The sequence below is a fragment of the Lepisma saccharinum genome, chromosome 25 (assembly GCF_977018435.1).
Source record: "Lepisma saccharinum chromosome 25, izLepSacc3.1, whole genome shotgun sequence".
NCBI lineage: Eukaryota > Metazoa > Arthropoda > Insecta > Zygentoma > Lepismatidae > Lepisma > Lepisma saccharinum.
In genome coordinates, this window is record NC_139253.1 from 37,967,852 (window position 1) to 37,982,646 (window position 14,795).

A 14,795-nucleotide genomic window follows, 5' to 3' on the forward strand; every position below is an offset into this window, starting at 1 on the left:
ATACTGGTAATTGAAACTGGAAACGGTAATGTCACACCAAAATTAAAAGTAGAAAGTGACTTGTGGTTTATGATAGAAAAGATATCAGGCATTTGTTTAACGAACAAGCTTTGGATAAGAACTCCCTCACAATAGAGATTAGCGTTAGTATTGTTACATACGCACATCTAGAGATAAGGAATGTCCCATATATTCATAAAACCTTAGCATCTGCTCTAAATTGTCCAGCAATCTCTGAGGATGACACTCCATTAAATTGGTAAATAAGATTCAAAAGTTTGCATTTGAAACTTTGCTTTTTCTTACACTTTTTTCTAATCTCGAAGATGAGAATGAGTGATGATATGATGAAACTGATGAAGGAACATTCACAAAGAACACCCACACCTAGATCAGGATTCGAACCTGAGACCCGTGGTGTCGTAGCGCGCTGCACTAACCACTCCGTTACGAAGGTCGGCGAGTTTCAAAAGAGTTTTGAATTTATGAAAATTAGATAATTAGCATGTAAAAAATAATATATTTTTCAAACTTCAACAAACCTCGACGAACATTAATATATAGTTACCTAGTTACGATACTAAATTATATTAAGTGAAATTACATAAGATATGGAATAACACTGAAGTTAATCATAGTGGTGACCTTCTGAAAAACATATATGCACAAGAGAGCTGTAGAATTATTAAAAATAAAGAGAACTCATTTATGGTACTCCAGTGATAAAGATCTTCAAATACACCCATACTTACAGTAATGATGCAAACTACAAGCCAGAGGAAGTAAATTCTGATTACGTCACAACTAATAGGCTGTTGCTAGCGATATTAGAATAGAACTGTAGGAGGTTATTTTTCAAAATTGTTGAAAAAATGCACTTGAACTGTGCATGAATGAAAAACGAATGCTTACACAGTTGTTTATATTAAAAGGTTCATTCGCTCGTTTTTTCAAAACCGCCAGTACCACCTATACGCTCAAATCCTTGCTAATGGAAAATAAACATTATCGAATTGCACGGTAAACTGGTTTTAAAACTTTGGCGCTGTGAGGTTTTTGCGTTCCATCTCCCTTCATTATCAAAGTAATCCTCTTCCAGAGACTTTTTTCAGCTGTATTTAGCCTGCCGCTTGTAAATTATTGGAATCCAAATTTGTACCAAATCCTTCTCTTTGGTTTTGCCAAATACCTCTACGTTTCATAAAATAGAGGCATCCTAGCTGTACCCATTGATCAAAATAAGTTCAGGAATTCAATGTTTGCAAATCTCCATGTGGTGTAATTTAATTTAATGCTTGTCGGAATGTTAGTTATAGTGGTTTATCATCATCAGGCAATCTTACTTGTATATTGTTTGCTCCCTATTCTAATACATGAGCTTCTGTCGTAACCAAAAATGCGCATGCGTGGTAGTCTTAATTAAATTGTGTAAATCTCACTGAACGCGTTTGTTACAACCTGTCACCTTTCCCGCGTTAGCGATCGCTCGACAGTTTTTTCTGCCAATCGGAAACGAGGAAAATGCCGTCAACAATACTCTATCCCGGTAATCTCTGAAGCAAGGCCGCGCATAATGGCAGAGTAGGTGAGAAATCAAGTGGCGGAGCGAATTAGTACCTGCTGCTGAAAAGGCTGGAAACTGCAGTCGCTTTTTACCCCTGTCGAAATTTCGTTCCTTCGCACGCGTTCATTGGTCGAGGCCTCTCGAGTTACCATTTACACAGAGACTTGCTATTGTCCGTTCACTCCATAGATACCCGGCACAGAGTATAGACAGCAACGAGCGAATGGAAAGCATAGAAGTTGCGCTTGCGCGCTTGATCTTGCCATTTCCTAGGCTATTCCTTACGTTTTTTGTCATTCAAGAAGTTAGTTCGTTTTGCACAATTATCCTGGCAGTGATTAGTGTGCTGTACGTATATATTTTTATGCATTCTTGTGTACCTTATTCGCAGCTTGGCTTCCCCCTAGAGGAGTTTGGCAGTAGATAGCGATTACGTCACGTGGTTTCTACTAAAAAGTTCAATGTTCGGCGAGCACAGGAACAATGACAGCCTGTGCCAAATGCTGATTAAATTGTTTGCAAATAAATATGTCCGATTTGATCAGAATTACAAAAAAAATGGCGCTGTTCAACAATACTTGATCACCCATTTCAACAAATATTAGGATACCATCATCTATTTGTGGTTATTCAAACCTTTTTTCTATGTATGTTTACAGAGAGACACTCTTTACGTATTCTTTACGTGCACATTGTTGGTGAAGAACGAAGATAAAGCATTAGAATTACTGATCGAGTACAACAATCAAACTGAAACAGCTATATAAACTCGATTTCAATTTAATTTTTGAATGAAGGTAAACCATATTTGCTTGAACGCGCTATTAGGATATCTTATTGGGTCCGAGGGAAATATTTTTGATTTGTCATTACTTGTAGTTTGATTTATATACAGTACTGAACATGAATACGTACATGAGAACAAGTCAAACTATACCATAAAATTCGGCAACCGGGCAGAAGTGTGGTGGGAATGTGGCAACGTACACTTCGCACTGTTGCCGAATCTGGCCCCCAATCCTCTCTGCAACGGAAATAGACTGCTGCCATACTTGTGCTTTCCAACAAATAGTCGTGGCATTTTGTACCACGGACTGGAAAACAACATATGTGGTAGTAAGTTAAAGAACAAATACAGTTGCAAGAAGGTGCGTTGATGCAAGTGTGGCAACAGCGCAAATTGTGTCAGACGCCTAATGATGTGTTCCCGACTATAGCCATACAGACTGCATTCTAAAAAATTGTTTTCATTAAACGGAATTTTCCACACATTAGAAAATAATACAGTCTACACTCTGTCCCGGAAATCTCTGGAGCAAGCGAACTAAAACATTCCTCTGCGCAAGTAGGACGTGAGGCCTCGACCAATGAACGCGGAGGGGGGAAGTAAGTGAATGGGTGGAAACGCGGCTGCACTGCTTTGTTACACCCACTCGCTTTCTCCCCTTCTCTACCGTTATGCGCGGCATTGCTCCAGGTATCCCCGGAACAGACTGTAGGTAAAGAAGCAAATGCAGTAATTGAATCCATTGAAGGAATTCTAAAAACTAATATAAGCATTATGCAAACGTAGAGCTTATAACAATTACGGTTTCGTCGAGTTAATTAACATAATGAGTAAATAAAAGCATGTACTTACTTAGAGTTGTTAAGTTGACGAACTGAACCAAGTCGCACCCTTCCCTGGCTTCCAGGTACGTGATCTCGCACTTGTAGATGGCCTGGTCCTCCACAAGCAGCGGGGTGATTTCGAGTGTAGTGAGCGTCGAGTTCGGGTCATAGTGGATGAAGGCTCTGTTGGACAGAAGAAAAATAACGATCAGACATTTTGCATAGAGGTGAAGGCATCAGTACAGAATAACGCTATAAGACAGGGGTCTTCAACTCGTCCCATTGTGCGGGCCACATTAACAATTTTAATGACGCTCGGGGGTCACGAAGCTATACTACGGTATTGAGAACTGTAAGATGCTGCCATCTACCGGCCCCAAGCGGTACATTAAGTTAAGCACTTAATTTTTCAAACTGGCACGGGCCACGGCAAAGGGCTCTGTGGGCCACATCTGGCCAATGGGCCATCGGTTGGAGACCCCTGCTATATGGAGTTACCGTAGCATAAACAATAGCTTTCAAGATTTCTGAAATTTACGTAAACATCAAGCATGGTTTGTTCGTCGCTGTATTGAATTTTAGAATATAACCGGGTGACTAAAATTCCCAGGCAGTGGCATATCCAGGAATTTCGTGAGGGAGTTATGGAGAATTATAGAGTCGGCCCAGACATACCAAGAGTAGGCGGGACTATAAATTTGTGAAAATCGATAGAGCAAACCGGCCGGCCTCCGTCGAAAAGTGGTCAGCACAGCGCGCTGCGACGTCAGGTGTCGCGGGTTCGAATCCCGTCCTGGGAATGACTGTTCTTTGTGAGTCTCCCTTCATCAATATCATTACTCATCTTCGCTATTAGCCAAAAGTGGAAGAAATGCGAAGTAAAATTATCCAAATAAATCAATCAATCGATAGAGCGAACATAGCATGAGGATTTGTTTTCGTTATTTTACGTCGCTTTTGTTCCACTCTTGGCCAATCGTAACGAGAAGAATGACTGGTGATGAGACGCAACGATATAACAAACGAATAAGAACGACAATACACAAACACTACAGAGGATCATCCTGGATGTGGGTCTTGGTGCCGAGCCTCGTTAGCCTGCAAAAATGCCGTCAAGGGTGTTACTGAGTGAAGATGTTGGCATTTTTGACTGTCTTAGCACAAGGTCGCCCCCTTTCACTTAATCGCGACGACGAGGATGGTTGAAGAGATGAAAGGGTTTGATTGTTTTGATTTGATTATTTTACTTCGCTTTCCTACCACTTTTGGCTAACCCCAAAGATGAGGATGGATGGAGATAAAAGAAATGAATGAGAAGACAATCACAAACACAAATGGACAGCACATCTATGGAGAATTATACCGGCCAAGGACCATGACTACAGAACCTCGTCAGTGTGCAAATGCTGTCCAGGATGTAGGACGTGGAAGTGATGTTGACATTTGGGTGTTTTCAGTAAGGGTCAAACCTTACACCCCAAGATTTTTTAAAACATTTATTTGTTGTTTTAAGTCCACCTTATGCACAGTAAGGCTAATCGGGACTGGACCTACAGTTTAAAGTAGGATCCGAGCCACTATGTGCCTCCATCGGGTATCGAACCCGGGACCCCTTGATTACAAGGCGACGACGCTACCACTGCGCCATCGGGGAGGCCCTTTCACCCCAAGATGTAAGAGGCGAAGGACAATCATGAATAACATCCATGCCCAGGAAGAGACTCGAAACCTAGAACTTTCACTACTTTCTCTTTAACTGACGTTATTGTTTTAACGGAAAGATGCTTCAAAGATTTGTTTAGATACGTCCCTGTTCCTAGGATAAGATTTTTGTCTCCTTGGAGTATTTTTTTTGACATGGCAATTTAACCGTGTAAGGTTAGTGAAGGCTGCACCGATCAGAAACAGAGGCATATGGTAAGAACTTACTGATCATTTTGCCCGACTCTTTTGCGAAGTATTCAACACATTTTATGAGCATTCGCACACACATACACTGAAGCCAAATACTACGGATTAAGTTTATTACGGTACAGAAACGTGATTCATTGTAAAATTGGCTTCCGCTGTTTGTTCAAATCCCACATTTCCCTCGCCTTTCCTGCTTGAGGAACGTGGAGGAAATAACAGACAGAATGTTCTCTCCAGGTGAACGCCATCTCGCGCTCGCAGACGCCGGCAGCCATGGCCTGTTTAATGTTTTACAGCGCTGTAGCAACAGGCTCCCACGTTGCCTGGTGTGCCCGTGCCGCAAACGACACTCAAGTGACCGTAAAATAGGGAAGGGGAAGGCGGGGAGAAGAGGAGAGGAGAGGAACGGTGGGATGAAGGAATAGCAAAGAGAAGAATCGTAGAACTGGAAGGTATTTCCACGCTAACAATGTACGCTTTAGTTAAGAAAGTAAGCACACAAACGCGTTTTGTAAATAGTGCATTCATTTAACGCAAAGAGTAGCAAGAAAGGAAATTCCGAATGTAAGATGGCTACTCTGCTAATGATGAAAAATTGAGATGTTTTCTAAAATTTCAAATTAACATTATCTTGACTAGATTCTATCCGGCTACTGACCAGGTGAGTTGTGGAAAAATATTCCAAGATTTCGAGAGCCCAAGAATAATTTCATTATTTGTCGTCGGGAAAGCTTAAAGACTTATTTTAACATTATCTTGTCGGCAGCTTTCATGTGTAAAACTGCAGAACATGGGAAAACTAACGCATCTCTGACAGGTTTTGAAATGAAAAAGCAATACTTCAACTGCCAGGCGAAAATTTGGCTATCAATTATGTCTGTTAGCATATACTTCGAAGTTTTAGCTAGTACCTACTGCGTATTTGCTTGAGAATGTTTCTTAACTTTCATATACTCCTATATGGTTCTTCTCTTGCAACCAGCCAATCATTTACTGTCATCTTGGTTACGGATTACTGACACCATATAGTTTACATGTGTGGGGTGCTAAGGGACTTAGTTTAAGGACTCCTAGCATTCAAATAAGATCTCTAAATGTTTTCGGGTAGGTTAGACAAGCCAAGTTTAGGGATCTTAACATTACATTACAAAAATTTCCATAAATGTTTCAACATATCATCACGTTAGTGCTGGTCTCAAGTACCACACCCCTTTCGAGCCTCGTGTTGGCAGTAGTCTGTAGTATGCCTTGTTGATGGGAAGTGGCGATATTTGTGTAAGACACCTTTTACATCTTCTTTTCGCCGATAAATAGAACTTCGGAACTGAAAACCGTGCTAATTACTTTCAGAAAACTTCAAATTGACGTTCACAATAATTTCCACTATTCTACGATATTTTCTCTTTCTTCTATGAACGAAAAGTGCTATGTCGCTGGGAAGCGCGGATGCTTGCGTAAGGTACTTATTAAGTCCTTTTTTCGCTTATAAATGGCACTTTCAGGATCTCCAAGCAGTGGTAATTACTTTCACCAAGGTTCAAATTTACTGTAACAATAATTTCTATAATTTTACAATACTTCGTCTTTCTCCTGTGAAACTTTGAAAAAATCATTGAATATTCGGAACCATTGACGATTATCCTTAAAGATTATGCAATGGGCGAATTATTTGTGTAGTTTTTGGTTGCGTGCTTGTAGGTGCTGGTTGGTGAGTCAATTATACTTAACCTCAGGACGCAACCCGTGGCTGTGCATAACTCTGATAGGTCTTTGAAGAGATATATTTGTAGTTCACTTCCCAGAAAGTGAGAAGAGTTGAGACAATAAGCAGACCTGTCACGCGGGATGGCCAAGGGCCCATTCCCTCCCGACTCCTCCACAGAACAGTGAATGGCACTTGGGACGCCGAGGGAAGGGAGGGTGTACGAGCGGAGACTCGGTAAACACAAGTACGCACGGTGAGCTCAAAATCTCTAATGAAGGTTTTCTATTGTTTGCGGGGCCAACGCATCGAAGGTTCATTAAAGCCAATGTCAAAGTAACGTGAATAGGGTGGATACGTTTCCCCGCAGATGAAGTTTCCAGTGCATTAGGCTCGGAAATCAATTCACTTGGTCAGCTCCAATATTCTGTGTCGTACGGCCACCGTAGATCTGCACGAACGAGAGGAAAAGATTCGGAAATTAACGGTCTTATACTGGATGCCTCCGTGAACCGTGGACAGAAATTCACAGCTCGTAGAGAAAGTCAAGACAGACAACTTTATTAAACAACGTTTTGCTCCTTGAGGCCTCATTTCAACTTAAGCCATAGTGTGTGTCTGAAATATCTGATATGTCACATGACCACTTTTCCATTTAAGCAAATGACGTTGACGCCAATACGGCGGCTTTTAAGATAGCGGTCATCTTTGAAGCATGTTCAGATGGTGTTCCCCTCATCCGCATCATGTTTCAAGACATGAGATGTCTGTGTCAGTTTGTTTGTCTTTTATAAGGATGGTTTCACACTTTTGGGTCACCCTATATATATATATGTATGTAAATATCGTAAATATTTATTGTAGCGCAAAAATTCACACAGTCATTTTTTTAAAAAAATATTACCATTGTCATACTCTGTTGACTGTCATAATAAATTAATAAAAGTCTTTGTAGTGTGTAATATCAGTGTTTTAATTGAAGTCACCATTAACATTTCACAAATTGGCATCAATTCTCTTCAGAAGCCATTGAAAACCCACACCTTTTACATAATATGCAAGAAGAATATAGTTAAAGGATTAATGGAAAATAAATACAGTGAGATTCAAATATTAATATCTGAAATTTCATGTGTTTTGCAGTAAGACTCATGCTTTCTTTATGTAAAATCATTTCTTGCAAACAGCGAGAAAAACACCGAAGTCTTCGGACATTTTTCTTTGCATATGTGCACATTGATTGGCTTACAGAGAAAATTTCATGGATCTACGAAGGTTCCATGCTGAAATTTATATTTCTTTATTAATGTACTACTCTCCTGGAACGAGGAGTCGGAAGCTCCGTATGTGAGCAAATCCTGAAACTTTGATCTCGTGTAACCGAAAAACTAGAAGCAGAAGAGAAGAAAAGTAATATGGTTTCTTACTTTACTACAAGCAGAAAATAATTTATGGATATCCATGTCAGTGGATAATATTTCATTACATCTTTCGTCAAATCGACATGGAATGACAGCGTCTAAACTATCCATTAATGAGCCAAAAAAGTTGTTCGTCTCACTGTTGTGGTTTTTGTACATATCGATTGCGGATATTGCAATATTGGAGCATATGGATTTAACATCATTCTCTGCTACTAAACATAGAAATTAGTTTATTTATCGAGCAGTTAACTGTAACTCGCTGCAAAGTGCAGTTTCGGTTTGACATAAAGAACAGTTTATGGTCAATAAACTGAAATACCACTATAAGACCCCCAAAACATCCAGGCATTTTATGTACACAAAAACAACACCATATTGATAAAAACTCAAGCATCTGAACGTAAATTCAGTTTCAGGAAAGAGTATCAAATGTTGGTAAAGAAGAAACCTTAAAACTCAAAAACAAAATTATATTAGTTGCGCATACGTATTACACCAAGCACACGGAGTTCCCAGTTTTTAACTGTGCCCTGGAAATTTTCGCTTTCGGCTGCGCTAGTTTTTGCAATCCCGCCTGATACTTTTTATGGTTCTGAAATTATGTTCATACATGCACATATGAACATCAAAAAATGCGGGCGAGCGCGTGGACTCTGCATCCGTATGTGCACACAAATTAGACCGCCGAGAGCGAGCGTGTGGAAAGCTTTTAAAGAATGTGTTGTGAGGGCACGGGAGGTATTTTCAAAAGTCCGGCAAAAATGCACTGGTATTGTTTAATTCTGCACATTATAGAATCAAACAGTTGTATACACGGGAACCTATGGTATTGGTGTATTGTTTAACTTGTGCGTGGAGATTACACCTTGGAGTTTTGGCATGGTAATCGGGGAACTGTGTGTTCAATACCCGTTTTGATTCATAGGACGTGCTGCAGTTGTGATGAACTTTGATGAATCTCACATTACATTCCTAACATTTATGAAGAAGTTTTAGTTTTGTTGTGTATGTAAAAAAAAAGGTAAAGTGCTCCCCTGTGCATAGCACCACGCCAAGAAGGCGTATAGGGGGTGTGGGGGTAACGCCCCACACTTTCTTGATCCGGTCGTGAGTGGGGGTGATGTGATCAGCATCATGCTCCTGACCACCTTTACCCCCAAGGGTTTCCCCCAGGTACCCATGTTATTCGACGCTGGGTGGGCGCCGGGGCCGCTTCCAACGTTAGAAAAGTTCCCGGATTTGAACCGGGCGGGGATCGAACCCGGGACCTTTAACATGGTAGTCAGACGCGTTACCGACTGAGCCACCGCGGCCTGCTTGTTGTGTATGTGAAACTATCTAATCTTAACTGAACGAACATCAAAAGAAGTTCGCTGAAAACAATCCTGCGTAAAGCGAAATATTCAATTTCCAAGTATTATTGATTGATTTAACTTCGCTTTTCTGACACCTTTGGTCGCGAAGATGAGGATGAGTGATGGTACGATGAAACTGATGAAGGGACATTCAGAAACGAAACCCATGTTCATGTCGGAATTCTAAACCGCCGGCCCTGGAGTCATAGCTCGCTATGGTAACCACTCCGCCACGGAGGTCAGCTCCAACTGTTATGTAACAGGACATGCAAAATATAACAAGAACTTTTATTCTCTTACATTATACTACAAAAGATTCTGTAACAGTTGAAGGGCAATAAATGTTTGGTTCAAGTCCACCTTATGTCAAGCTAGGCTAATCGAGAATGGCCTTGCAGTTTAAAGCGAAATCCGAATCACTATTCAATGTGCCTGTACCAGGTATCAAACATGGGACTCTTCGATTACGAGGCGAGAACATTACCAACAAGCCAATAGATATACCCTTCGTCAATGTTCAAAATCTCTGATTTGTACGACGAAAATGGCCAAGAATACATTTCTTGTCTATAACTTCACACAGTTTAAACCTGGCTATACCTAGTATACATGAGCGAGCATCTTGGACATGTTTAAGATTTGCTCAACTTCAAACGATGATATTTATAATAATTAGTATCTCTATTTGACCCTATATATACACACCGGGTGTTTCATAAGTATCTGAGGTGTTACGAAAAGTTATTGCAAGTAAAGTATTGGATTTACGTTAATAAAACCAGTCCAGAACGAACAAGGAACTCAAACAGGTTTCTTCTACACCTACAAATGGTCAATGTGTGCACCACGGGTGACACGGCACACAGCGACACTCCACAAAAAAAAAAGTCGCACGGTGTAAGGTCCGGTGACCTTGGGGACCAAAACATTGCACAAAACACTGTGAGTGATGTGGGTGATTTGAGTGTAACCTAGCGGCAGGGATATGAACTCTCGGCTTAACAAAACATACACGCACAAACAGTTTGAGTTCCTAGCTCGTTCTGGACTGGTTTCATTAACGTAAGTACACCCGGTTATCAGACATAACCATGAAATTCATAGTTGAAATTGACGTGATTGTCTATTTTAGTTACGTTGCTTAACGCAGTTTATAATTACTTATTTTATTTCATTTATTCTTCTCTGTTGACAATATGTCCTGAAAGTAGTTACTCTGCTGCAACTGTCCAATTCAAAACCATGACAACCCTCGTATTTGTATTATGAATGAATTAAGGACACATTGTAAAAAAATACTAATTAAAGAATGTGTACTCAGCGAGATTATCTCACTCGGAAAGAGGAATGAGAAAGAAAATTAAATCTCTTTCTCAAGCACAGAGATTTAGGAACAAGATAGATAATGGCTGCTGGTGAAAATATCATGTAGAATTTTGAAAAATAAATTTAAGGAGACAAATACCGTCACAGAAGCTTGCAACATCTTCAACAAATGATATACAGCCTAAATTTAATATCTACTGTATTTAGAATACGAATCCTCTCAGAGACGCGTAGAGTGGTGGGAGGGAAACATCTAACAAGACTGTTATCCTGCAGGATTTTTTGAAACCATATCTCCGTGTCATTAAGCTCATCCAAAACATCCCCACGGCAACATCCGACCGAGAAGAAATACGTTGACACAAAGCGGTGATACATTTCCATGGCGTCGTAGTTGTTTTGTCTCCAAGCGGGAGAAGCGGCAAGAAGATAGGGGAGAGGGGGGAGGGGATGGAAACGGAAGTTGTGCTGTGTGATACTCGCCTGTTTTATTGCTCTTTTTCCTCTCGTTTGATTCGCGTCCTTAAGATCTTCTGAGAAGAAGCTCCAGATAAATCAGTGTCAGGAGTGGAACAACCCCTCCGTAGGTTAAAACCGGGAGAACAAGCCCCGTGGCAGTGGTGCAAACTCTAAATATTTGTCGCCCGTTTGCAAACAACATAATTAATCATGAATGCATGTGAATATAGGATACCATAAACCGAGAAAAAGTAAACCATGGTTTGATAATGAATGTCATAATCTAATAGAAATAAGAAATCAGGCTATACTTAGGTGGTTAAATAACTCTGATGATACAAATCTAAACAATTATAATAGAATAAAGCGAGAAGTTAACCGCACGTTTAGAAGTAAAAAAGAGATTACTTGAAAAGCAAAATTAACGAAATTGAAACAAACAGCAAAAATAAAAATATCAGATATTTATATGAAAGTGTAAATGAGTTTAGAAAGGGGTGGCAACCAAAAGTAAACTTGATAAAAGATAAAGACGGTGATTTTCTAGCTGACCCAAGCGATATTCTAAATAGATGGAAGAACTACTTTAATGACCTTTTAAATGTAGGAGATAAATCAGAAGTGAATGAAGTACACACAGCAGAACCTTTAGTTCCAGAACCTAACTTGACTGAAGTTAAAGATGCTATTAAAAGGCTAAAGAATAACAAAGCACCTGGCATTGATTTAATACCTGCTGAGTTAATTAAATATTTAATATGTCAAATTCATAAATTAATTAGTTTAATATGGAATAAAGAAGAAATCCCTCAACAGTGGAAAGAATCCATAATTGTTCCTGTGTTTAAAAAAGGTGATAAAATGAACTGCAATAATGACCGTGGAATTTATCTACTCTCAACAACATACCAAATATTGTCTAACATTCTTTTAACAAGACTAACCCCATATGCTAATGAAATTATAGGTGATTATCAATGTGGATTTAAACGTGACAGATCAACTACAGATCAATTTCTTCACATCAGACAGACACTTGAAAAAAGTGGGAATATAATCAAAATGTCCATCAGCTATTCATTGATTTCAAAAAAAGCATATGATCCGGTCAAAAGAGATAAATTATATAATATATTAGTAGAGTTTGGAATACCTAAGAAGCTTGTTAGTATGATAAAAATATGCACCAGTGAAACAGAAAGTAAAATTCGTGTGGGTATTAATATGTCTAACAAATTTACAATTCATGATGGGATAAAACAAGGACATGCATTATCTCCATTGCTCTTTAATTTTGCCTTAGAATAGGCTGTTAGGAAGGTAAAAGAAACTAACGAAGGACTAAAATTAAATGGTGTGACTCAGTTGTTAGCATATGCAGATTATGTAGACTTACTGGAGGATGATGTGAATACAATTAAGAATAATGCTAAAATATTTTTCAAAACTGCTAAAGAGATAGGTTTGGAAGTTAACAAAGAGAAAACTAAATATATGCTTACAGGCTGAAACCAAGTGTTAGGTAATAATCAAAATCTAATTATTGATAACAACTCGTTTGAACCAGTTTCCAAATTCAAATACTTAGGAGTAATATTAACAAATGAAAATTATATTAAAGAGGAAATAAAAAGTAGGCTTAATTCAGGAAATGCATGTTACTTCTCTCTTCATAAACTTTTGTCTTCTCGTTTAATATCTAAGAAACTAAAAGTTAAAATATACAAAACAGTAATTTTGCCTATAGTGTATTATATGGATGTGAAACTTGGTCCCTTACATTGAAAGAGGAACATAAATTGAGAGTATTTGAAAATAAGATCCTTAGGAAAATATTTGGACCTAAAAGGGATGAGGAGACAGGTGAGTGGAGAAGGTTACATAATTTAGAACTACATAATTTGTATTCATGTCCAGATATTATTAGAATAATTAAATCAAGAAGACTTAGGTGGGCAGGCCATGTGGCACGAATGGGAGAGGAAAGAGGAGTTCACAGGATTCTTGTTGGGAAACCTGATGGTAAGAGACCTGTAGGAAGGCCAAGACGAAGATGGAGGGACAACGTTGAGATTGACCTAAGGGAAATCGGTAGGAATGGAAAAGAGTATATAGATCTTGCTCAAGATAGGGAAAGATGGAAGGCGTGTGTTGCTGCAGCCATGAACCTTCGGGTTTAAGAAGTCTAGAGAGTTAGTTAGTTAGTTAGAATGCATGTAAAACAGGAAAAAATTTCCTGGCGGTTGTCAAGAAACTCTGTATGGGATATTTTCTCTACTGTTGGTACATATGCTCTACTTCTTACACGAGAGCTTTGTTTATTGAAGAACTGTGTTTGTTTTATATATTACGATTACCAATCATATAAATTAGTGCAAAATCATATAAATTAGTCTATATATTATATATATATTTCTACTTTATAAGTTAATCACAACAATGGGAATATGGATAGGCTTAACTCGGGCATCATTTTGGGAGAGACTGACATTTTTTTCCATTATATAAAAATAGCATCCAGTACTATTTTCCTAATTAACAGTTACATTACAGAAACCACAAAAATAGTCTTTACTATTTTGCTTCTCTGAATTTGTAAGTTTTAATGAACCTGAAAATTTTGGGGAGGCGATTTCCCCCCATTGACCCTCCTCAGGTTAAGCCTATGGGAATGAGCTAATTAAATTAGTTACCCCTAAATACAGTTGATGGTGGCGCACAACCATCGACAATACCTACTTTGCGTGACTTTAATTTCTGTTAATGTGTATTCCTCTTCTATTGTTTAGGTTAATTGAGACGGTGAGGAAAATATTATAAACTGATGAAATCGACAATAGGAGACTCTCAATGAAACATCCATGCCTTACTAGGATTCGAACCTAGGATTTGTGGCTTCATAGTGCGTTAAGGTAAACATTCTGCCAAGGAGACCGGCCGTAATGTGGTCAAAGCTAACACCTAGATGATTGTCGACTTTATATTACATACTCGCGCACTTTCGACGTGGCCTGTGGCCACGTCTCGTGCGCTCGCCGACGTGGTTCGCTTATTTGGAAAGTTTTGAACGTAAATTTATGTGTGTATGCTCTGTAATATGTACAAATAATCAAAATATTATTGGTTTCTTTCTTAATAATAAGCTGGGTAAGTAATAACAGTTTCAGGATAGTTAGTTAGATGTTTTATGTAAACGAATTCAATAGCGACACTAAATTGGAAAAGTAACATTTTACTTCTGTAGTCAGTTTTACATTTTTAAACATAATTGAAATAAAGAAATGTTTTCCTTCATTCTTCGCAAATTTCTATCTCTCCTCTGCAATGAATTCTGATGCTCACATTTTAAAATTCGAAAACTCTAATACTGTGCACAAAGTGGACTTAAAACACCAAATCAATCAATCAATCAATCGCAAACTCTAGCATAATTCCCTTACAGT

At 38.8% G+C, this 14,795-nt stretch overlaps 1 protein-coding gene across 1 annotated transcript in view; it reads right to left on the reverse strand.

The window, feature by feature from the left end:
- nrm (neuromusculin) overlaps positions 1–14,795 on the reverse strand; it is a 541,650-nt gene that overhangs the window by 401,772 nt on the left and 125,083 nt on the right. Inside the window, exon 4 of the mRNA XM_083111557.1 lies at positions 3,204–3,358. Within this exon, the coding sequence (XP_082967683.1) occupies positions 3,204–3,358 (155 nt within the window). The remainder of the gene's footprint in view (positions 1–3,203; positions 3,359–14,795) is intronic.